This window comes from Camellia sinensis, chromosome 12 (assembly GCF_055761805.1).
Source record: "Camellia sinensis isolate YWXY chromosome 12, ASM5576180v1, whole genome shotgun sequence".
NCBI lineage: Eukaryota > Viridiplantae > Streptophyta > Magnoliopsida > Ericales > Theaceae > Camellia > Camellia sinensis.
The window spans coordinates 143,876,586-143,903,824 of record NC_138972.1 but is presented as its reverse complement, the minus strand read 5'-3'; the positions used below and the strand labels follow the sequence as shown (position 1 = coordinate 143,903,824).

The 27,239-nt window shown below is 34.2% G+C and overlaps 1 protein-coding gene across 17 annotated transcripts; it reads left to right on the top strand.

Moving 5' to 3' along the window:
* The first annotated feature begins 5,623 nt into the window (after positions 1-5,623).
* On the top strand, positions 5,624-14,558 carry LOC145804847 (uncharacterized). 17 transcript variants are annotated; one of them, XR_014347412.1, is made up of 7 exons: positions 5,626-5,932; positions 6,682-6,854; positions 8,170-8,184; positions 8,812-8,944; positions 12,633-12,677; positions 12,769-12,805; positions 14,121-14,382. XR_014347412.1 is itself a non-coding variant. In XM_082900052.1 (6 exons), the coding sequence occupies exons 3-6, from the start codon at positions 6,824-6,826 to the stop codon at positions 14,446-14,448; spliced, it is 507 nt and encodes a 168-aa protein (XP_082756178.1). In that variant the 5' UTR covers positions 5,624-5,932; positions 6,682-6,726; positions 6,818-6,823; the 3' UTR covers positions 14,449-14,558. The 17 variants fall into 17 exon arrangements, 2 of the variants coding, with proteins under 2 accessions (XP_082756178.1, XP_082756179.1); XR_014347409.1 differs by having other exon boundaries at positions 12,753-12,805; XR_014347408.1 differs by lacking the exon at positions 8,170-8,184 and having other exon boundaries at positions 5,624-5,932; positions 6,682-6,726; positions 6,802-6,854; positions 12,633-12,805.
* Positions 14,559-27,239: the final 12,681 nt, after the last annotated feature.

Sequence of the window (27,239 nt, the reverse complement as noted above, 5' to 3'; positions counted from 1 at the left end):
GAATTGCAAGACAAAGAAAAAAAACACAATTTTTTTTTAAAAAAAAAAAGGAAAAAAAAGAGTGTGGGATAAAGGAAAGCTGAACTGAGTTATGTGAGAAGTGAAATTAGGGTTTTTGGAAAATCGATCGAAGAACACCTTCATCTTGGATCGACCCCTCTCGTTTTTCGCGGTGACGAAGCATAGGCCAGGTATAGGGATAAACTTGGATCGGGTCGGGTATTTGGGTTAACGATCACATCACATCTATATGGGTTTGGTTCGGCTCCAAATCCGAAAGGGCCCCCAAACAAACTTTTAGAAGGTCCTACCCTATTATGCGGGCATTCTATTTTGCACTTAAAAAGTCATTAAGGTTATATTTGGGATGTTGGTTTGAGGCTATTTTAGTTATAAAGAGATAAAATAGGTTAAAAGGTTAATAAAATAAAATGTCACGTCTACATCATAATTATTTTATTTTTTCTCTTACAAAAGTTAAAAAATTTATCCCAAACGAGACTTTTTAGCCCCAGGCTAAAATAGTCAAAAAAAAAAATTAAAAAACTAAAAAGTCAATCCACATCCCAAATGAATGCTAAGTACGTCTAATTTTTTAATACACCTTGTTAGATTATTTAGGATTATAATTTATTCTTAATACATCTTATTATTTTTTTCTACATTATCCTTTAAGGTACACATAAATAATAAACAAATCGAAAATCCCGAAAAAAGATTGGGAGATTTAAATTAAGAACTCTAATAGTTCTAATTGGTGTGTGAGTCCCATGTGATATGATGTTTTGACCTTGATTTTTTTTTCCTACATCATTAGTGCTCTTTTAGAGTTCCAAAATTAGAGGGATGTATTATTTCTAAAATTACCGTCACGCCCCATATTTTATTACTCGGATAACATTACCAAATTCATTAATTAAGTTCGTTTACAATCGACAATTCATCCTTGGATGAATTGATGCATAATTAAATAAACGTGTTCCCTCTCGTTATACAACAATGACATTTACACACAATTAAAGAAATGCCCTAAGGCTTACAATCAAAGAGAGAATACTATTCTTTACAAAAGATAGCACAATCCACCACTATATTACACTTATAAAAAGGAAAACCCATTGCTTGATCTTCAAATCCAAAAGGCATTTCCTGTACGCATGTACAGGTAGGGGGTGAGCAACCACTAGCTCACCAAACAATCTCATACTAAAACATTAGAAGATATGCGGGTACAAAAAAAAAAATACTCATACATATACGTAAAATCACATCATGTCAAAACCATGTGATCTGATTACATGATCTCTTAAATCCAATTTATTTAATTAACCACAACTAGTTAATTCAAATAAATAAACATGCTTTAATAGTAGCAGGACACCCTTTTTAATTCAACCAATTATTCCATTGACAATTGAATCAATAATTAAGCAGTTCATAATGACATCTAACAAGGCATCAAATACATTTTGTACGGTCTTATGAGATGAATGCGTATGTCATGTCATGCTCAAAAATATTTTTCTCATCTTTTGAAAATCTTATGCACAATGCCAATTTAAAAACATATAAATCCAACAATTTTAATATCATTTCACGGTGGTAAATATGACTCTGGTAATCCCTAGGTTGGTGTCTGCAGGTAGGCATAACTAGCACTACCAAAACCCACTTTACCGATTGCTAACCGGAAGGCATGTGGCACTTCCTTCGTGCGTGTTTTCGGTCTTTCACCCTGGACACTCAGGCCAACTTAATCAAACTCAACTACATCCCCTCTCCGGACTTACCAACGTATTTACCCAACACAAATCAAAATGATCTTGTTCACAAAAACACTTCCTTTCTCAAAATAATAGTTTTCAATTTCAATTCGAAACCCATGATAACAATGAAATGAAATGACAATGCAATATGTAGCAATGCATTAGAATAGTTCCCATTTCAATCTCACCACACAATGTTCCATTGTGATCAAATTCCATATCTCTATCAATGTAATTTCATAATACAATCCCAAGAGATAATATAACAATATCCACATGTTAATCAACCACTCCCAATTTAGTCCTTTCAAGATAATTCAACAATATCTTCTATATAAAACAAACTTCCAAAAATTAAACATTTTCTTACCTTTCCAAGAGTCTCCTCATTTAAATATCAACATGGTAATCTCCTATTGGTTACCAAAACCAAAACTTCTAAACAATATGTTCATTAATAGCAATAACATATAACACCAAAGCGGTTTTGAGTTTTCATCAATTTTCTAACTCACATACTTTGTCAATGAAAAGTAATTACAATCTTTTCTAAAACTCATCCCCATCCCAAATATTAAATAAAATGAATTTTTCATTTTTCTCATGCAAGTGAAATATCAGGATCTTCAAGTTCAATCAAAATTCTCAATAAGCATAAGTGAATATTCCAACACTTAATTAATTATATCAAAATCTCCTCTTGACTGTATTGAGTGTTCACTTTCCAACTATCAACATTAACCCCCATCAAATTAAACCAAGGAAAAATGAATAAATAATTAAATAGAAGTTTAATAACTCCTTGTTTTAATTCAATTCATCCATTCGCTCCAAACGAGCCAAAATCATATTCTTTTCTTTTCTTGTCAAAATCCGTCAAAACAATACAAATATCTCATAAAAATTTTGAAATACGAAATTATTATTATAGCAATACTCAGCTAGTGAAACTAGGAACCCAATGCTAAATCACCTCAAATTAATTACTAATCTTAGTCCAACTTTGTTTTACACCAAACAACTTCTTCTCACTCATTTTCTCCAAATCTCATACTCATGAAAATTTAACATTTTCATCCTACTATATTAAAAGTTATGATATAATCTCAATGACATACTTTTAACCATGAAGGATATAAACTTTTAGCCAAACTAATTTATCCTACTAAATTAGTAATTTTATTATATTCAAATTTTTTTCAAAAAAAATAAAATAATACCAAACATAACTCCACATGTCTCATTTCTCAAATATACCCACATTTCATGTCTAGCCAATTTTCCCAAATCTCTACAACAATAATTTCATAACTTTCTCTAAAATTAATAAATCAACACACACAAAACATCATAAATATAACCTTAGAGTTTTTAAATCCCAACACCACTCTATAATTCCAACATAACAATTTATCCAATATTCCATAAACATCAATTTATTTTTATCAAAAATAAATTCTAAAATTTAAGATGAAAAATATTTCTATTTCATATTTCTCAAAATAAATCATCTAATTATAATATGATATAGATACAATCCATACAACTTTTAAATTTTATTTTCGGATTTTATTTATTTATTTATTTAAGTTTTTACAAAATTAACAATACAAAATGATTTTCCCAAAATCAATCTCAAAATGCTAACATCCTTAACATCTCAACATAATTTTTCTTCCAAAATTTACCAAACAAAAATCTGAAATATATATATATATATATATATATATATATATATATATATATGTGTGTGTGTGTGCGCGCGCGCGCGCAACACCTCTTAAAATGACATATTTCCTCAAAATAACTCTAATATAGCTTTAATGTAATAATATAGAGAAAGTCCCTACCTCAAACATGAAGAAAAGCTAATCCAAAAATGCGAATATCACCCGATCATAGATCCAAGACCACCATTGCGAAGATCACAACGAGCTCTCCGACTTTCATTCACAACACTTTTGCAAAATCTCACTCTAAGGACTCCCATTTGAAACTCAAAGATTGAGCAATAATGGAAGTCAAGAAAAAAGAGAGAGAGACGTTGGGAGAAAGAGAGAGAGACAGTCGTGCTCTCTGTTATGATGATCAAAAGAAAAGCAAAAGAAAAAGGGGGGAAAGAGAGGGTCGGTGGGAGACAACCCCACGTGGGTTGTCTTCCCAATGCTGGGGTTTTCAAAAAAAATAATTTAATTTTTGTAATAATATCTCAAAATTTTATAATATAAATTATAAAATAATAATTTTTTTTTCTCATCACAAAATATAATATTTTTGTACACCACAAAATATAATCTTTTATTCACTACGAAATGTACCCATTTTATTCACTATAAAATATATAATTTTTCATCACATGATTCACACCATAAAATCAACTATCAAATTATTATTATTATCCTACATAATAAGTAATAACAACTCGCAAGGTGGTTACTACCAATCACTTAATTAAAAGGGGCCAAACAATTAATTATGAGTAATTAAACAAACTCAAATTAAATTAAATCTAAATTATGAATCTTAAATTAAATTCTCACTCATAAACCAAACATCACCCAATTATATATCAAAATAGACCCAACAAATTTTATCTCAAATTGTCACGCTCCCAAAATAATATAAATAGCCCAACTCGTAATGATCATAAACAAAATATAAATTAATGTATTTCCATCTTTTAGAGTCCATATTACAAAAGATATTACATACGTTATACATTCACAAATGTGCATCATGAATCTATAGCATGTAATTCCAATAAATATTCACAAAAAAAATGCCCTACAGGCTTACATTATTCCAAGTCATGGCTTGGTTACAACAAAAGTGAGCTTCGCTCAATTACACTTTTAGCCCTAAGCTAAACAAAAATAAACAAAACAGATAACGAAGCTCTTGCTTCCCAAGAATCCTCCAACACTATTGCCTTGGTGGAGGCATGCCGTCATTACCTGAAAATGTTATTCCCAAAATAAAGTGAGCCACAGTTCAGTAGGAACCATCTAGCACAATATATGACACTTAACAAAATTATAGGTACAATGTACAAGTTCAACATCAATAAAGGTGGCTTCTACAAATTAGATAGGTATACATCATCATTCACATTCATTCCCTTTTATGGAACCAGTTCACCATTTCTTTAACAATTTATATGAGACTTCATCTCATTAGCTTCACATTCACAATAACCATGCATGAACACTTCTAATCATTCTTTTACAGAAATTTCGTCCACGGGCTGCCGTCAAATGGGACCTATGTAAACGTAGGCTATACAAGCACTACAATTGTCTTTTCACGAAAATTTCGTCTGCAGGTTGCCATCAAACGGGACCCATGTATGCTTTCGGGACTTTCACCCAAGACGCTCTGGCCAACTTAGTTATAATGGAGTCCAACCCCTTTCTCCTCCCAAACATACATTCATGCATATGCAATGCATCTATGATATGAGATCACACAATGGAGTACATCCACTTTTTATTCCCACATAACAATACATGTACAATGTATATGAATATAACATCAAACAATGGAGCTGTAAGGACCCCAAAATGCATATAAGAAATCATTGGCATTTAACTATGAGATGAGGTATTTGAATTTAATTATATCTTTTGGAATTGAAGCATTATCTATTGAGTTACGGATTTAAAATTGAAATTACCGACCTATATGGGTACAGGAATCAAAATTGAGTACTTGGATATGTTAATGGGAATTTTTGGAACTATTTGGGACAATTAATTGGAAATCTAATTTGTCTGATTCGTTAATGCACGTTTGGGTAGTTAACTTTATATTGCAAATTGAAGGCATTAGATGCTTCAGAAACCAGAACATGGGACATATTTATGATCCTCATAATTTTTAGAGTTATCTGGGAAGTTTAATTGAAATTTGATTTCGTACGAATCGTAAGGCCACGTTTGGCTCTCTCTATTGTGTTATGTTGGTGTGTATGTGTATACTTATATTATGGGTGCCTTATGAGTGGATGGACTCATCTCTTAGAATAAAAAAAAAATATCTAGAGGAAAGGGGGAGCCACGTGAGAGAGGGAGAGATAGAGAACTCAAGGAGAAGAAGGAAGGAAGAGCTTGAGAATGAAGAGGAAAGATGGGAAAATTGATGGAATTACTTCAAGAGATTGGCTCTAGGTATGTGAAATCAACTTAACCCCTTAAGATTGATCTATTACTAGTTTAAATTCATGATCTCAAATGAAGAGAAACCACCTAATTGAGTTTTGGTTGATAGATATAAGTTTAGATGAACTCTTTTCATGAATTGAACCTTGATTCCTTAAGAGTTGGTTAATTGAAGAATTAAAGTCATTATATTTGTTTATTTTGAGGTTATGATGTTTGATGGAGAATAATAATGTGAAATTGGTCATGTATTAAAGGGTTTTGGGCTTTGATTTACATGTAATTAAGGTTTGATTTTGAAAATGAGAAGTCCCAAATTTTCTGCCATTTTCGGACAGCAATCTGCCCAGAGCCGCACGTGCGGCCCTGTTTCCCGCACGTGCGGGAGACAGCTTTGTCCAGCCATCTTTGAATGAGCATATCTTTTGCCTCGGGGCTCCGTTTTGAGTGATTCTTGAGCCTAAAATCAAGCCCCGGAAGTCTAGTTTCCAATGGAAGTGGTCTCACTCCCAAATTCTAAATACAAAAATAGTTATGCCCAAATTAGTGACGACTGTTCACTTTCTATCAACTAATTTTATACCATTTCTTCACCTAAACCATTTTCCATTGATTTCTCCTGTTTCTGTGACATGGAGTATAACTTATTAAGAAATAATGAGCTTGGTACCACCATGGCTAATTAAGTGAATGATCAAAGAGAACAAGTAAATGATCGAGTATAATCTCATATTATGTGTTGTGCACTGTACTTGTAGGTCGAGACGAGAACATCGTCCTATTACCACCGGGAACTGATCACTGTGAGTAGTAGTTCTGCAATCGTACGTTTATTTACCGTAAATAATTCTTATTGTTAACGCATTGTTCTTTGTAAGCATTTATGTTGTTTAGGGATCGATGAGAACATTGAAAGATTATGTGCACTTCGGTATGACGCTGAAACTACTCTACATTTTGATTATGGTTAATGGTTATCCTTAATGTATAATAACCTGTAAATTACCTATAACTCCGTACAAGAATTATTAATATTATGCAACTGGTTGGCAAGAAGGGATTATGAATATAAATCCCGCTTAATGGGAACATGACATTTTGAACGTCCTATCCTGGACTCCTACAGTCTTATTTAGTTCGATACATGTTTTATGACATAGACATCTGCCTAAAATGGATTAACGAAATGAAAATCGAACAGAACCATGGGTTTCCTCATATGTCAAAGAATTGAATATCAATAACATTGTTATATGACTCACGTTATGGTGCGACTTGTTCTATCCCCACGAATAGTACTGTAACGACACATGTGTTTCTGTAAATAATTATTATTAATACTTTGTTATATGTAAGATGACTATGGCTACATGTAATGAATCATAAAGGGAAATTTATGTGCACCATTGTGAACGGTATTTGTATGAACCTGGCATTATTATGTTATGTTTATTCACTTCGTTTATGCTATGACATAATATGAATTGTTCAGTCTTCAAGAACTATTGATTCCTAGTACGAAACTAAGTGCTGCAATGCGAACCACCTCTTGAGTCCATACCTACAAGAGCTGGGCTTAAAGCCAATTTGGTCCCTTTATGGGTCACCCGGTTATGTGAAATTACGAAAGATATGAAAGGAATAACTTGTGAACTTATGAAAGATATAATTTGTGAAGATATGAAAGGAATAACTTGTGAACTTATGAAAGATATAATTTGTGAAGATATGACAGGAATAACTTGTGAACTTATGAAAGATATAAATTGTGAAGATATGAAAGGTATAATTTGTGAACTTATGAGGTCGAGGGCCACTTTGTGAATTTGTGAACTTATGAGGCCAAGGGCCACTTTGTGAATTTGTGAACTTATGAGGCCGAGGGCCAACTTGTGAATTCTGAAATTATGAGGCCGAGGGCCAACTTGTGTAGTATGAATCTGTAACTTGTGAAACTATGAATCACAAAGGCCGAGGGCCAATTTGTGAAGTTGTGCATCTAAGTTAAGCCAAGGGCTAATTTGTGAATGTGTGAACCCATCAGGCCAAGGGCCAACCTATGAAGTTATGAACCGACAAGACTGTCCTAAAATGTGTACAGAATCAGACTAACCACAGGATTTTTGCATTTATTTATCTAATTAGAGAAATGTGTACATTGTAAGTAAATTAAGTTAATCTTTAAATTGTTTATGTACTACTGTTCACTGAGCTTGACTCACTTTGTCTTATGTCTGTTTCTGTAGGCACTCCACCTGGAGGTCAGTTTTAACCCATGGCATCCATGCCTCTTTTGTCAACCTCAGAGTATCCAGGCACTTAAGTGAAGGCAGCCCTTTTGCTAAACTTTTGATTTTACACTCTGATTGTTTGCTTAAGGTTGATGTATATATAATTCCTTTGCCTATCCATGTTGTTTTACGCCCAATTCTAAGGGCTGGGTCTGTATATATATATGTACATAGCTAACTCTCTGGTGCACGTCACTGTATGTTTGTTTGCCTTATGTTCTGTCTGTGATCCTGGCATGATAGTGGTCGCTCAATGGATGCAGTTCTTTTATTTATGTTAATTTATATTGGTAAATGCTTCCGTTCAGGCCCCATATGATATGTATACCAGGTTATGCGTCCGTTTCTGTGTAGGTCATGCCCAAACTTTTAGGGGCAAGTTTAGGGCGTGACAAGTGGTATCAGAGCACGAGTTGCTATCTCACACACGAATCCATTGGGCTTAGGATGTCTAGAAGAGACTTAGGTATCATGCATGACATCCTTACTGCATATGAAAAGATGGATAGCAACGTTAAGTGTATCTGGTAACGCTAATGATCATGATCCATGTCTATTGTATTTTCTTTGTGTATATGGCGATTGGTTGTGATGCAGAATATGGTAAGTATAAAGACGGAAGATCTGGAAGGTTCGACCCCCGCACGATTAGACAAAATGGAAAGGAAAATTATGGGATTAAATTAACAAAGTTGCGCAGCGGAAGCGCAGTGAGGGTTCGAACTCATCGGTAAGATAATTTATATGCCAATGTGTGACATCTGTTGTTATTTTGGGTTGGTAATTACCCGTAAGAAACGATAATAACGTGATTGTGCTTCCTAACATCTGTTTGGATGGAGTGATTAAACTCTAAGTATGGAATATTTCTAAGATCAAAGAAAACGATATATGTGATCCTCTAACCTTTATGCTATAGTTATGTCTTCCTTGCCAAAATAATGTCTAGATCTTTGATTTTGAGAGGTTACTGTATTTGAATATTTGATAAGATGTGTTTTGCAGAATAAGTGAAATCATGTTGAGTATGATTGGCTGTAAGAAGAAGTTATGCATATTGAGCTTGAAACAACATGTAAAAAAAAAAAAAAAAAAAAAAAAAAAAAGTGATTTTGTGAACTGAGGAAATTATTGACGATTTCTGCTGGGGAACCAAGAGGATTATTGATGATGTCGAATGAGTTTTGTTTATGGGTTAACGGGATTTGTTTATGGAAATCTGTAATCTGTTTTGTTTATGAGTGGTCTGTAATCTATAATCAGGATATTTTATAAGGAATGGTTAAATGACATGAAGGACCTTATCCAGGTTATGTGCTTGTCCACATGATACTTGTAAGAAAATGGGTAGTTATTGACTACTTTGAGATCAATTAAATAAATAGGGATATGATATTTTCCCATAAGAACAAAAACCCTGCCTACGGGTATTAATGACTTAAGATTGAGAAGTCATTTCTATGATATATTTCTGTGTAAACATGCAAATGTTAGATATTGCAAATTGTCAAATTAAGGGTGAAATATTTGTATGCGAATTAATTCAAGGCTTGTTCCTTTAATGTGATCTGCAAATGAGTGATCATTGGAATGGAACTTATGTGATCTGTGTTATTTAGAGGTGTCACACTACCAATTACGTTCGGTACTTCTGACATAGATGAATAATGTGTTATCCTGTGTGAGTTGACTATAGACCTGAGTAAGTAATGTCTTTGTAAAAGATACTTTTGTATAAAGGATTTTGAAAATGACTATGTTATACGATGTTTATGAAATTTATATTTTGGGTTATGAAATGTTTTATATGATGTATTTTCTGAAATGATAAAGAATGCTAAGAACTTCTACCATGTGTATGATATGATAAGCTTTCCGAATAATTTCTTCAAGATGACTAAGTATGTTACGAAACTCCGAATGTTCAGGATGTGACAAGTTTCCTGAAAGAGATATTTTGCTATACATGAATGAGTTTTCCATTTGATAATTCAGTGTAGCATGCTTGATGAATGCTCTGTGTTGAACTTGAAGTCATTCTGTCTTATCTATTATAAGTTGGATCAAAGATTGTTCTGCCAAAGTTTAAATAAGTTTAATGCTATTGGGAATTATTCCATCATCTAATAATCTTTGAAAGGTCTGATAAGTTTCTGGGTAATGTCTCTGAACAACGTATTTTATGTAATTATGAAAGGTTTGATGAACTTTATGTATTACATATTTTTGGAAATGTTTTGTTCATGATAAGAACATTTTACTAAATATGGAACAAGAATATAATAGCTTTATGGTAAATGTATTATGTCTTTGATGTCATGATGTTGACTTTAAGATTTTCCAAGCAAACATGGATTTTAAATGATTATACCTTATTGTAATTCGGGAATTGTGATCATTAAGGTTGGATACGTATTTGGTTTTACTGATAATTTACTCTGAACATGTAATTCCTTGATATGGGATTTGAGTTGTCATTTGGAGTCTGTTAGAAATCTGATTTGAACTGATAAGTCTAACTCTGAGAGTAAGCAAGGAGCCACAAAATCATTGATCTAGAACTTATTTGTTATTCTGGGTTTAATTGTTGTAAGATGCATGTGCCTTTGAAACATGATTATCTAGTAAACATTTCCTTAACCTTCGAGGGAGTAGGAGTTGGGGTTGTTTGTGAACCTAAAGAGTTTGAACTATGTATGACAGCTCATGAGTCTCATGTAATTGAATACTTGAGTGAATCCATTTCTGAATGTCCTTAAGTTGTTATAGTATCTGGAAGGTATGGCCTTTGAATCAATAACTTGAAATGTACCAGGATTGTGAATGATGAGACGATGCTTTGATGTTATTAAGTATTATTATCAATTGGGTTACCAATTAGTCAGTAAAGATGAATTACGTGTAGTTTTGGGAGCAAACTCCATTGAAATTGACTGTATAGGATTGTGAATGGCTAAATAATTGAGAAATATTATATGTCTAGGACAGAACTAGACTTATGACAAGGTGAATCAAGTTTGGAGGACCAAACTTCTTAAGGTGGGGAGAATGTAAGGACCCCAAAATGCATATAAGAAATCATTGGCATTTAACTATGAGATGAGGTATTTGAATTTAATTATATCTTTTGGAATTGAAGCATTATCTATTGAGTTACGGATTTAAAATTGAAATTACCGACCTATATGGGTACAGGAATCAAAATTGAGTACTTGGATATGTTAATGGGAATTTTTGGAACTATTTGGGACAATTAATTGGAAATCTAATTTGTCTGATTCGTTAATGCACGTTTGGGTAGTTAACTTTATATTGCAAATTGAAGGCATTAGATGCTTCAGAAACCAGAACAGGGGACACATTTATGATCCTCATAATTTTTAGAGTTATCTGGGAAGTTTAATTGAAATTTGATTTCGTACGAATCGTAAGGCCACGTTTGGCTCTCTCTATTGTGTTATGTTGGTGTGTATGTGTATACTTATATTATGGGTGCCTTATGAGTGGATGGACTCATCTCTTAGAATAAAAAAAAATATCTAGAGGAAAGGGGGAGCCACGTGAGAGAGGGAGAGATAGAGAACTCAAGGAGAAGAAGGAAGGAAGAGCTTGAGAATGAAGAGGAAAGATGGGAAAATTGATGGAATTACTTCAAGAGATTGGCTCTAGGTATGTGAAATCAACTTAACCCCTTGAGATTGATCTATTACTAGTTTAAATTCATGATCTCAAATGAAGAGAAACCACCTAATTGAGTTTTGGTTGATAGATATAAGTTTAGATGAACTCTTTTCATGAATTGAACCTTGATTCCTTAAGAGTTGGTTAATTGAAGAATTAAAGTCATTATATTTGTTTATTTTGAGGTTATGATGTTTGATGGAGAATAATAATGTGAAATTGGTCATGTATTAAAGGGTTTTGGGCTTTGATTTACATGTAATTAAGGTTTGATTTTGAAAATGAGAAGTCCCAAATTTTCTGCCATTTTCGGACAGCAATCTGCCCAGAGCCGCACGTGCGGCCCTGTTTCCCGCACGTGCGGGAGACAGCTTTGTCCAGCCATCTTTGAATGAGCATATCTTTTGCCTCGGGGCTCCGTTTTGAGTGATTCTTGAGCCTAAAATCAAGCCCCGGAAGTCTAGTTTCCAATGGAAGTGGTCTCACTCCCAAATTCTAAATACAAAAATAGTTATGCCCAAATTAGTGACGACTGTTCACTTTCTATCAACTAATTTTATACCATTTCTTCACCTAAACCATTTTCCATTGATTTCTCCTGTTTCTGTGACATGGAGTATAACTTATTAAGAAATAATGAGCTTGGTACCACCATGGCTAATTAAGTGAATGATCAAAGAGAACAAGTAAATGATCGAGTATAATCTCATATTATGTGTTGTGCACTGTACTTGTAGGTCGAGACGAGAACATCGTCCTATTACCACCGGGAACTGATCACTGTGAGTAGTAGTTCTGCAATCGTACGTTTATTTACCGTAAATAATTCTTATTGTTAACGCATTGTTCTTTGTAAGCATTTATGTTGTTTAGGGATCGATGAGAACATTGAAAGATTATGTGCACTTCGGTATGACGCTGAAACTACTCTACATTTTGATTATGGTTAATGGTTATCCTTAATGTATAATAACCTGTAAATTACCTATAACTCCGTACAAGAATTATTAATATTATGCAACTGGTTGGCAAGAAGGGATTATGAATATAAATCCCGCTTAATGGGAACATGACATTTTGAACGTCCTATCCTGGACTCCTACAGTCTTATTTAGTTCGATACATGTTTTATGACATAGACATCTGCCTAAAATGGATTAACGAAATGAAAATCGAACAGAACCATGGGTTTCCTCATATGTCAAAGAATTGAATATCAATAACATTGTTATATGACTCACGTTATGGTGCGACTTGTTCTATCCCCACGAATAGTACTGTAACGACACATGTGTTTCTGTAAATAATTATTATTAATACTTTGTTATATGTAAGATGACTATGGCTACATGTAATGAATCATAAAGGGAAATTTATGTGCACCATTGTGAACGGTATTTGTATGAACCTAGCATTATTATGTTATGTTTATTCACTTCGTTTATGCTATGACATAATATGAATTGTTCAGTCTTCAAGAACTATTGATTCCTAGTACGAAACTAAGTGCTGCAATGCGAACCACCTCTTGAGTCCATACCTACAAGAGCTGGGCTTAAAGCCAATTTGGTCCCTTTATGGGTCACCCGGTTATGTGAAATTACGAAAGATATGAAAGGAATAACTTGTGAACTTATGAAAGATATAATTTGTGAAGATATGAAAGGAATAACTTGTGAACTTATGAAAGATATAATTTGTGAAGATATGACAGGAATAACTTGTGAACTTATGAAAGATATAAATTGTGAAGATATGAAAGGTATAATTTGTGAACTTATGAGGCCGAGGGCCACTTTGTGAATTTGTGAACTTATGAGGCCAAGGGCCACTTTGTGAATTTGTGAACTTATGAGGCCGAGGGCCAACTTGTGAATTCTGAAATTATGAGGCCGAGGGCCAACTTGTGTAGTATGAATCTGTAACTTGTGAAACTATGAATCACAAAGGCCGAGGGCCAATTTGTGAAGTTATGCATCTAAGTTAAGCCAAGGGCTAATTTGTGAATGTGTGAACCCATCAGGCCAAGGGCCAACCTATGAAGTTATGAACCGACAAGACTGTCCTAAAATGTGTACAGAATCAGACTAACCACAGGATTTTTGCATTTATTTATCTAATTAGAGAAATGTGTACATTGTAAGTAAATTAAGTTAATCTTTAAATTGTTTATGTACTACTGTTCACTGAGCTTGACTCACTTTGTCTTATGTCTGTTTCTGTAGGCACTCCACCTGGAGGTCAGTTTTAACCCATGGCATCCGTGCCTCTTTTGTCAACCTCAGAGTATCCAGGCACTTAAGTGAAGGCAGCCCTTTTGCTAAAATTTTGATTTTACACTCTGATTGTTTGCTTAAGGTTGATGTATATATAATTCCTTTGCCTATCCATGTTGTTTTACGCCCAATTCTAAGGGCTGGGTCTGTATATATATATATGTACATAGCTAACTCTCTGGTGCACGTCACTGTATGTTTGTTTGCCTTATGTTCTGTCTGTGATCCTGGCATGATAGTGGTCGCTCAATGGATGCAGTTCTTTTATTTATGTTAATTTATATTGGTAAATGCTTCCGTTCAGGCCCCATATGATATGTATACCAGGTTATGCGTCCGTTTCTGTGTAGGTCATGCCCAAACTTTTAGGGGCAAGTTTAGGGCGTGACAGGAGCACATCCCCTTTCTACTCTTGCATAGCCATACATATACAATGTATAAAAAAAAAGCCATATTCAATGACAAACTGCAAGGGAATTAGTTTTGATTCACCTAGGTCCTCATGCAGTGTCTACAACAATCATGACTATCCTCCACCGATAGCCCAAAATAGTTATTTCTAAGCAGGCATTTATTCTCATGACAAATATATTCAAAACTTCCAAAGGTGTGAACCATTACCTCACCCTTTTTCCTTTTTACCTCAATGATTGTTTAGTCCCATCATTTCAACATTAATCTCAGTTAATTACACAAATTAACAATTTGATGAAATTAGGGCTAAAACCCCCTTTTTTAAATTGTCAACCCAAATGTTGTTCTCAACCATTTTAAACCACCATAACGACACTTTCACAACTCAAACTTCATCTATTCCAAGTTTAACCACAAACCCACTTTCCATTTCACACCCAACACTAGGTTTACTTACAACACTCTCAAACCCAATCATCATCATACAAGGCACAAATAATTAAGCTAAAAGACATATAAGAGTGTAGAAAATCCCTACATCAAGAGAGAAGATGGAGCAAAGCAAATGTTAAAACGTAGATCTTGACGAGCTCTAACTTTTTCTCAAAGGTACTAGGGTGGAAAGGTTAATGGACCTAGATGAAATCCTAGAGAGAAGGTAATTTCTAGAGAGAGAAGCTCAAGAAATATCTTTTTGGAAAGTTTTAGAGAGAGAGAGAGAGAGATAAGTAAAAAGTGATTTGGAAGCCATCTTCTCGGACTGATATACACGCAGTCCGCTCGAGCGTGGGATTCCCCGCTCGAGCGTCAGACACAAAAATCCGCTCGAGAATGAAAAGTGGCGCTCGAGCATAAAATATGCTCTTCCAAAAGTTTTGCAGACAAAGGTCCTCGCTCGAGCGTGGGAATGGATGCTCGAGTGCCCAATGCACTTTTCCAGCATTTACAGCACTGCAAAAGAAAATACTGAGAGGTGACAAATTTCGCTCGAGCGGAGAAGCAAAAATGCGAAGCTTGCTTGAGCGTAAGAATTCCCGCTCGAGCGTGGAAGCAAAAATCTGGGCAACAAGGTTTTGAACAAAAGACAACCAACCTGTTCCAAACACACAACAACAACCCAATAACCAAAATGAGGGGAAAACCAAGGGGACAAGGAATGAACAAACATCTATCGCCAAACAAACTCGAGTCCGGAATACAACAAATGATAAGGTCAAACCGGAGTCGCTATACAAATCATGGTCCAAACACCTAAAACTCGAATTTCAAATACTGCTATAATTTAAACTGAACACCAATCAGTCTACGAATTTTCATAAAATAAATACTCACCATTAAATTCTGAAATTTTTTATTTTTTTGTTTTATTTTATTTTATTTTATTTATTTTTATTTTATTTTATTTTATTTTTTGGTTATCACAATTACTTTGAAAAGCATGCCTCCACAATATTTTTTTTTTGATCAGCAAAAAAGATACTTCATTGATGTAAAAACTAGTACAAGGTACGAAAGAAATTACACCAATAAAGAAAAGAGGAGTGCAGGAGCATCACAATGAGCTAAATGATCCCAACTAGGTTGGCACCAAAAAATCCATCCTATCATTTGCTAGCACCCCAAAGTTGGCGAGGAACCAACGAGAGAGACAGACCAAAAACCAAACCAATGCTGCTATGCTGCTAGACATCATCTGCTAGACACAACCAGGTAGAGAACCAACCAGGCCTCACAAACCAGCAGAGCAAACAGATCAGAATACACCACCCAAACAGATTAGAATCTATTTTAGCCAGCAGTCCACCCATGGTAACAGTTCATACTAACAACCAGAAAGCTCAACAGCACAACAGAAGTAGAAAAATCTGCAGAAGTAGCAAACAAACCAGTAGCTCATCCAGCAAACAAACCACCATCTTGGTGCATACCCACACCAAATCTGCAGCACTAACAAGCATAACAGAGCAGACAAACCACCATCTTGGTGCATACCCAATTCTGCTGGTAGCACCAACAAGTATAACATAGCAGACAGCAGAGCAAACAACTGATAGAGAAATAGAGACCTAGCAAGCTCAAAGCTTGGGAGGAGGAGTAGCTCAACACCAAGATGCATACCCACACCAAATCTGCGGAAGTAGAAAACTAGTAGCTCATCTTAACCAATTCTGCAGGTAGCATCAACAAGCATAACAGAGCAGACACCAGAGCAGACAACAACTTTTTCTGAGATAAATACCCATAACAAAAACACACTCAACCACCACTCCTCAGGCAGAACTTGACCTGCTGCAAGTTGTACACCAAATCATTTATAGAAGCTGCCACCCAGTAGTGGCGATGCCTTAGTCCACAAAGCTACTCGAACTTTCACAATGTCGCATAGAGCTTCAAAATCTGGTTGTAGTCCATTGAAAACACACTCGTTTCTATGCCTCCAGAGAGACCAAAGAGTTGCCATAGGAATGACCATCCAGATTTTCTTCTTAAATTTTGACATACGACACCCATACCACCACTGCAGCAGTCCATCTACAGAACCTGGCATGACCCATTGAAAACCCCACCATCACACAATGTTTGACCAAAGCCTCCAAACAAAAGGACATACAAGAAGAATATGCTCCACAGTTTCAACATCATTATGGCAAAACACACATTCAAGATTGACACCCCCATCAAGTATACCAATTTTGTGAAGAAACCAGGAAGTTTTGACCTTAGCAAGCCATGCCAACCATCCAAAAAATTGTACTTTAGGAGGAGCAAAATTATTCCATATAGAGCCTGCCATTGCCATAACCGGACCAAGAAGGGATTCACTCCATTTATATGTTGATGCTACACTAAACAGTCCAGATGACTTTGCTGCCCATTTCAATACATCTAATTTTTCACTGCAAAGATCTGGTGCACGTCTGAGCAAACAAACTAATCTACGTACTTCCTCCTCCTCCCAAGCCAACAAAGTTCTTCTAAACTCAAGGTTCCACTCATCAGCTACACCCCTATTCTCAAAAAACACCCTTACCACCCCATGCTTATTATTAGATAGAGAGAAGAGTCTAGGGAATTCCTCCTTTAAACACACGTTACCAATCCACTTGTCCAACCAGAAGTGAACTCTATTCCCATCTCCCAAAGCTATCTGAGAATTATGAATATAGATATTATGCAAGTCTGGATTCAACAAAGCTACATTAATTATATCAGTCCAGATCTTAGAACCTCTACCTACCAAAGTTGGCAACCATTTCCCATATTGAACATTATATTTTGCGCATAACACTTCTTTCCAGAGTGTGTGATTCTCAGCTCCGAACCTCCACCACCATTTTAACAACAAGCAGTCATTGAATGTTCTAATCCTTCTCAACCCCAAACCACCTAGATTCTTATTCTTTGCAATTACCTCCCATCGGACTAAATGCACTTTTCTTCTGAGATCTGATCCACCCCGCAACAAAGCCGATTGTATTATCTCAATCTCCTTAGCCACCCCAACAGGAATCTTGAACAATGATAAATAGTAAACCGGTAAATTGGACAAAACTGACTTGATTAGAGTTAACCTCCCGGCAAAAGAAAGTAGTCTTCTCTTCCAATTAGCCAATTTCTGCTTAAGTTTGACAAGAACAGGTTTCCAAGTACTTCTCCTACTTGGGTTAACCCCCAATGGCAAACCTAAATACATTATAGGTAGCTTTTGATAGAGGCAGTTTAGATTAAAGGCAAACTCTTGCAATAGTCCATCATCAACCCCAACACCATAAATGACACTCTTGTGGTAATTTATTTTCAGCCCCGAAGCCATCTCAAAGCATCTTAAAATTCTTTTGATATTACAAACTTCCTCCTTCTTAGCTTCACAAAACAAAATAGTGTCATCCGCAAATTGCAAATGAGTTACTCTTAAGCCATTGGACCCCACCTCTACCCCATTGATTAAGTTTAACTCTTTTGCCCTGCTCAGTAATATATTGAGACCCTCTACTACAATGTTGAAAAAAAAACAGTGACAATGGATCACCTTGACGAAGGCCTCTTTGTGGGCAAAATTCAGGCGTTGGTGACCCATTAACCAAAATAGAAATCTTAGCAGAGGATACACAAGCTTTCATCCAACTCACCTATCTAGATCCGAAGCCAAAGTTTGAGAGCATATTGAAGAGAAACTCCCAATTGATTGAGTCATAAGCCTTTTCAAAATCCAATTTGAGAACCAAACCTTTCTTATTGGATCTTTTCCATCCATCAACAATCTCATTAGCTATAAGAATCCCATCCATAATGTTCCGACCACCCAGAAAAGCTGACTGAACCTCACTAATAATCTTGGGCATCACCTGTTTCATCCTATTTGATAACACCTTTGCTAGAATTTTATACATAGAGCCAATCAGACTAATAGGCCTATACTCTTCCAAACAAGAGGGACTATCATTTTTAGGAATTAAAGCAATGAAAGAGCTATTAATCCTACCACCAGACTTGCATTTTGCTGAAATTCCCTCATAAAATGAATCACATCAGATTTCACAATTTTCCAACATTTCTTGAAAAAAGTCATGTTGAATCCATCAGGTCCAGGTGCCTTATTCCTATCACAAGTCTTGATTACAGAACTAATTTCCTCTTCAGTAAACTCAGCCTCCAATTGTTCAACAACTTGTGGTCCTCCAATGGTCTTGAAGTGCCCAAATAATTTAGGTCTGACCTTCCAATCCTCAGAGAAATGTTTTAGAAAGTGGGCCTTCACCTCAGCTTTAATTTCCATAGGGTCCTCCACAATATAAATTAAGGTTTCATTTGGGAAGATGGGTTGGGTTTGGAGCTATTTTAGTCAAAAAAAGACAAAATACGCTTTTTAGTTCAATAAGACAAAGCATCACGTCTAACCAATAATAATTACATTCTTTCTCTCACAAAAAGTCAAAAAAGGCTAAACAAAACCCTTCCCAAACGAGATTTTTTAGGCACAGACTAAAATAGTCAAAAGTCAAAAAATCAAAAAGTCAACCCACTTCCCAAACAAACCCTAAATCCATTAATATTAACTGTTGATATTGTAAATGGGGTCAACGAGGTGAAACAAAGGGTGGGTATGCTTATTCATGATTTGTTTCAGTTAGAAATGTGACCAGATGTGTTATGGCAGAAGGGTTGGGAATAAGGTTGCTTATTTGATGGCTAGGCCTCGTCTGGGGAGTAGCTATTTTAGCCAAAAAGTCAAAAAGTCACTATAAGTTGTCACATCACTCTCTCTACTTTTCTGCACATCTTTTCGTAAAAAGCCAAAAAGTTACTAGAATAGTCTGTTCCCAAACGAGGCCTAAGTTTGGCATTAATAAAAGTGTGTGTTGTACTTGAGAGGGTGTCCCTCCTTCATGGTTGTTGGGCTCTTTGAGGAGTGAGGGTGGTGTTGTGTATTGTGTTTCGACTATCTATAATATCTTCGATGTCGTTCTAACCAATATATATATATATATATATTTTATTTATTGTTCGATTTCTTTTTTTCAATTTGTAAATGATAATAAAACAAAAAGAATGATGTTCGTGATAATGGTGACTTTTGTGTGGTGGATTAGGGTTCTAGAGTTAGGAGGAAGATGAAGAGAAAATCATTAAAATTTGAGAAAAAAGATGAAGATAGTTGAATATGAAAATTACCTACAAGTGATTTGGGTGTACAATAAGAAAAAAAAAATGTTTTATTTTAGAATTTAATGTGTATTGTCCTTCTTAGTAAATTTACATTAAGGTATAACAGAAACTCAAATTTCCAAATTTTAGTTGAGTATACTAAATTATTATTTGGGTGCAAATAGAATCACCCCTATTATGCTTATGCAACCCACAAAATATATATATATTAATTAAAATAATTCAATTGTTCTATTGAAATGACAAAACTATTTGGTTTTGAATTTTTTTTTTTAAAAAATTATTATTAGTTTTGTGTGTGTGTGTGTGTTTGTTATATTTAGTGAATTTGTTTTATATTTTTGTTAATTTTTTTAAATGTACATAATGTAAATGTGATTAAAAAGTAAAAAAAAAAAGAAGTGAAGGTATTTATAAATAAAAAAACTTAGTAAAAAATATATATATATGAAAATGTATTTTATTTAATTATTTATTTATTGCACTTTTTAAAGATTTTGTCAAGTTAGTCATCTCAATTTGAGAGAGCGACTAAGTTTAATAGACTCATTTTGAAGCTTGACCTCGATAATTCGAATTGTTCACTTTTTAATATTCGTTGAGAAAAATATCTATATAAAAATTAAGATAATTAAAATTGAAAACTATATATTTAAATCACATTTATATTTAAAAACTTAAAAAAATTATATTTGAAATTATAAACGTCGTTCATTTTTTTAAAATAAATTTAGTTGAAACATATATTAAAAAATAAATGGTTCGAATAACTAAGATCTGATCCAAAATAAATCCATCAAACCTAAATGATTTATCAAGTTGGATAGCCTATACTCCATGTCATAAGCAATTATGCTATATTTTAAGAATTTCATGTTATCGGTGTGTCCAATTAATAACAAAGGACCTAACAATTATATGACTTAAAACATAAATGAAATAATGGCCAAAATGGCAATATTGGATCAGCACACATTGACATAGGCTTCGCTCGATCTAGTTTTTAAAATTAGTTTTAAGTTATATCTTAAAGGATAAATTATAAATACATCTTTTGAAATTTGTTTAAAATACGAATTGCCTCCTATAACTTGAAAAATTACAAATACCTCTCTATCAAAATTTTTTATTTAACAGAATTAATTGAAAAAGTGAAATTTTTAACTGCTCATCTATACAATAATAAAATTATATGAATTATTAATTGAAATAAAATTTTAACATTATTAAAAAAATGTTAATTAACTTGATGATTTATTAATAAATGACCTATTTGTTATGAAATTAGAACCTCACGGGTGTGTAATTTACCCTCTTTTAAAAGTTGAAAATTTGTTTGGTTATGAGTTTTGAAAATATTTTTTTTTGTGATTTGTAGTTTTTTTTTAAAAAAAATTATTTTTAGTTGAATAGATTGTATATGAGAGAAAATTTAATTGATTGATGTATAAAATGTGAGAGAACGAAAGATAAGAGAAGAAAGAATTTTTTTTTGATTTATTAATAATAATAAAAAAAGGAGAGAGAAAAGAGAAAATTAAGTTTTGAATTGTATTTTAAAAACTAATTAAGTAAGTAAGGAATGTTTAGTATAACCTATATAAGTGTATTTATTTATATAAATATACTTATTTGAGTTATATTACCTTTTTATTCTTTTATATTTTTTTCATAAAAAAATAAAAAATACACTTATTTAAATCATTTTAGACAAACTCTAAATTTTTTAATATCTCCATTCAAATCATCTATCTATACTATTATAAAGTGAACATCTCTTATGGTATCTTGAAGCTTTACTCTCCTCATGCCATGTGGCAGTGTTTTTTATTTTTTTAAAAAAAGTTAAACAAAGAGATGGGCAAGGCTTGAACCCATGACCATGGGTTTAAGTATGATACTATTATAAAGTGAACACCTCTTATGGTATCCTGAAGCTTTACTCTCCTCATGCCATGTGGCAGTGTTTTTTATTTTTTAAAAAAAAGTTAAACAAAGAGATGGGCAAGGCTTGAACCCATGACCATGGGTTTAAGTATGAGGACTCATACCACTTAAGCTAAGTACACATTATAATATTAATTTCATTATTATTTTCTTTTATTCCTATTTATTTAAATTGCACACACATTGTGTGTGCTACCCACTATCTATACTATTATTAAAAGTCAACAGGAATTTTGGTGTCCTGAAGCCTTGCCTAGAATTTTTTTCCCCATTTTCCCTAAAATAACCATAACTTCTTAAATAATTACATTAATTTTACTCTAATATCAGTTTGTAATTAAGGATAACATGATAAATTCAAACCAACCAATTCCAACCCCCACGTTTTCAAACTGCACAGCAGTTCTAAATCAGTTTCAACAATTATAGCGATCCCGGGTTTACCCTTGTTATACAGTGATCCGGACATGTGTCCGTGGATGTTGGTAGTTGTTTATTATCTTGTTTGCATCCTCTTAACTGGTATATTAAGTTATAGGATGTGTTGGGCAGGTTTGTTTCAGGTTGGTTGTGTTTGGGAGCCTAGTGTTGCTGCCCAGATTTTTGGCCCTTCGCTCGAGCTAGGAGGTTGTCGCTCGAGCGAGAGATGAGTTCGTGTCTGGTGGGTCGAGCCAGAGTGGCTTCGCTCGAGCGAGCGCTTGCTCCTGGTTCTGGACCTGAGAGTTGTGTTTCTTGGCTCGAGCGAGCTTTTCTTGGCTCGAGCGAGCTTTTCTTGGCTCGAGCGGTCTGGTTTGTTCTTCGCTCGAGCGAGAGGTCTGTCGCTCGAGCGTGCTTCAGGTTGCAGACCTGAGGGTTTGAGTTGTTGGCTCGAGCGAGCATTCTTTCGCTCGAGCGCACTTTTGAGTTTTTGGCTCGAGCGAGAACTTCTTGGCTCGAGCGAGAGTTTTCTGTGTCTGGTCGCTCGAGCGACAAAGGCTTCGCTCGAGCGAGCGTGTTTTATATCAGCGGACAGTAGCGTTTTGAACATCACTTTTTCACTTTCTTTTTTTATCAAACCCTAGATCCGAGACTCTCTCTCTCTACACTTATATTCTCTTTAAGAATTGATCTCCCTAGAGTGTGAATCTAGCCTAGGGCTTTTGTTAAAAAGATAGAGGACGTTGAGAGCTTTGTTTTAATCTGAAAAAGTTGGGATTTGGAACACGTTGATCTTCTAGTCTTCATCTCCTTTTTGGCTTAAACTTCGAGGTAGGGATACCCTACTCCTCTCTATGGATTTTGTCTTTAAATTTTGGTATTTTGAGATGTTGGGGTTGTTTTGGTAAATTTTGTGAAAGTTTGGGGCTTTTGTGTAATTTTACAAAAGTCGGGGTTTTATTCATAATAAACCTAGATGCATGTTTGGAATAGAGAAATGGAATAAATGTTAAATCATTGATGAAAATGGGACCTAAGGGTTGGAATGTTAATTATGGGAATTGACCTAATTACATTGTTTAATTAATTGGGATAATTAATTGTGAGAAATGAGGAAATGAAATGTTGATTGAATATCCATTGTGCATTTATTTTCTGTTTAGAAATAACTGCTTTGGGCTATCGGTGGAGGATAGTCGTGATTGTTGTAGACAATGCATGATGATTAGGCAAACTGAAGCTAATCAATGAAGTGTGTCATGGAACTTGACGGTTGATAGAATACATTAACTATATGTATTGAGTGATTGTATATAGAACCATCGTGTTTGTATACGTTATGTGTAGAGGAGGAGATGGGGGATGTACTCCGCGGTTTAGGGGAAGATATGGGATGTACCTCTAAACCGGATAGTGTTGGGAGAAGATAGGGGATGAACTCCGTAGATACAACTCATATGCTTGTCTAAAGAAGTGAAGATAGAGCTTATATGCTTATCTTTGTGATGTGTGGATATTGTGGTTATACATATCTGTTGTAGAATGTGGATATAGCTTATATGCTTATCTGTGGATATTGTTGTTATACATATCTGTTGAGAATGTGGGTAGTGCTTATATGCCTATCCGTTGAAAAAGGGAAAATGAAAGGTAACTTGGACTCATAAGTCGTATGACATAAATATGTGATTTATGTGATTGTATCAGTGTTGGCCATCTATCACTTGCTAATATTTTAGTCATTGTTCATGGTTGGTTTAGTGTATTTCTACTGGGCTATGGCTCACCCTATATGGGAACATCATTTTCAGGTGCAGGAAGCATGCCACCTCCAAGGACATAGCTTGGGAGGCTAGAGGCGGACATAATGTAGTCGTTTTACTTTTTTGATGTATTACATGTAAATACAAGCCAAGGGCTTAATGTATATGAGATAGTACTCTTTGTTGTAACCAAGTGTTAACTTGGAAAGCTGTAAGCCTGTAGGGCATTTGCTTTTGTTGTTAACATGTAATACTTTTTGTAATAAAACTCTGAGAAATGAAAGAATGTGGAACTTTTGAATATCAATGCATGTCTTATTTGTCGGGTTTAATGTTATTATTTTGTGGGCGTTACAACAATGGTAAGAGAGAAGGGCTTTCAAACTGCATAGAGGTTTGCGCCATTTTGAACGCCCCATTTTCTCAGGAAAAATTAAACAAAAAAAAGTAAGTAATTGCGATTATTATCTCTCTCAGATACACCTGCGTGTGCTCATTCTGTTCCCTCATCTTTGTAATTTTCTTTACTCTCAAGCAATCAAAAATTTTGGTACATACTCCACAAATCTACAACTCCCCCAAGTCAACATTTATTTTCCTATATCTATTTAACATTTCTGGGTATTGTTCTAATCAGTTTTTCTGTCTCCATAATCACTTCTTTTTTGAATTGGGTTTGGTTTGATTTTTCTTATTTGAATTGGGTTTGGTTTCGTTTTTCTTTGTTCACCCGTAAAGATTATAATTTTTTTTTTTGGGTATAATTCTGTGATGTTTTAGGCAGGGTTTTAGATATATTCTGTTTATTCTCTTTGTTCTCTGTCGTTCTTTATATGAATTCGAATTTGCAGACCTGTTTGGTTTTGTTGAATTTATTGTCTGTGTGTGTGTGTGTGTGTGTGTGTGTGTGTGTTTTTTTCCCAAGAGTGCTGAGTATTTTTCATGTTGCTGTTGTCAATTATCTATTGAATTTTTTTATGAATTGTTCTTCTTTTCTTAGCATAATCTTACTCTAATCATATTTTTAGTTAGTTTTATCATCTATTGATAGGGATCAACTTTCCATTTACTTCTATATTAGATTGTTGAAGTACCTAATTGAGATTTTAGACTTTGGATACCCACGTGACATGTTTAGTTGGTTTTGTCATCTATTGATAGGGATCTATCAACTTTCCATTTAGTTCTATATTAGATTTAATTAGCGTTTCAAATATCAATAAATACATATTCAAATTTTACTTTCGATACCGACTTTTACCAATATTTCGGCTGAAATATGATATACTATGTTGCTAATACCAATACATATCGTTTTAATTCGACGGAGAAAGGTGAGAGATTCGAGCGGCATTGTCTCGAAGAAGGTAAGGGCTTGAATTGCTTGGTTCTGGGAATGTGTGTATATATATCATATTAAATTCAAAAAAAAAAATTATGCAATTGAATATATAAATTTAAAAAAAAAACTGAATGAGGATGTATTAAATTTTTTATTAATTGAGTTTCCAAATGAGTTTGCACACGCATCGCGTGTGCCCGTCCGCTAGTACTATTATAAAGTAAACACCTCTTATGGTGTCCTGAAGCTTTACTCTCCTCATGTCGTGTGGCAGTATTTTTTATTTTTAAAAAAGTGAACACCTCTTATGGTGTCCTGAAACTTTACTCTCCTCATGCCATGTGGCTGTATTTTTTATTTTTAAAAAAAAATTAAACAAAGAGATAGGTAAGATTTAAACCCATGACCATACGAGAACTCATACCACTTAAGTTAAGTACACATTATAATATTAATTTCATTATTATTTTTTTTTATTCCTACTTATTTAAAAATCAAACCAAACAATATCGTCAACGCAAACATTAAATCATACTGACGTGTCCGATCCCCTGACCCAAGACGTCCCACCACTGTAAAGTACCAACAATTAGATTGTGTTGTAGCCAAGGTTCTGAAAAGCGGTTGCAGTCGCCGTAACGGTGACGGTAACACGGTTGCGGTTGCGGGGTGTAAAGGCCGTAGTGTAACGGTTGCGGTAACCGAAACCGTGAATTTTTTTGTTTTTTGCACAATTTGAAAAAAACTTATCGATACGCATATTTTTTTTCCATGATCATATTTATTGGGTTAAAAATAAATATTGATAAATTTTTGTAAATTTTTAAGTATGATCCAATATATTTCATATTTTTAAATCACTATAAACTGAGTTTTTTACATTTTCTTTTAATAATTAATGACTTTATATTATACAAAAAATCAATCACTAACTATTATATATAAGATAAACAATGATAAAAATAAGACAATAAATAAGAGCCTGAATATATATATATATATATATATACATATTTTAACCAAGCCAAATAGATAATAACCATACTTATTATTATTATTATTTTCAAACAATATATAGATAAGACACATACAAACAAAATGGATTAGTGATAGTAGCTAAATAGAATAACATAGGTCTTACAGCTTCAACAAATCAATAACATGTTCTTCATCTTCCCTCTTCTCTCTTCTCTCTCTATCTCTTGTTCCTTCATTTTCTCTCTTTATTTTCTCTCTTTTCTCTATCTCTCTTCCCCCATTTTTAGTTTTTTTTTTTGTGTGTTTTTTTGAAAGAAACAGTTTGGAACCGCTACGTAACGGTGCGTAACAGGCCGTTACGGCTATTACGGCACCGTTATGACCGCTATGGCAGCCGCTACGACTGACATACCTGTGAATCTCAATCACACTGCAAAAGCGGCCGTAACGGGTGGTGGTAACTGCCAAAACCGTTACGTAACGGGGTTACGTAACGGTTGCGGCCGCTTTTTAAAACCTTGGTTGTAGCCAATATCTCTC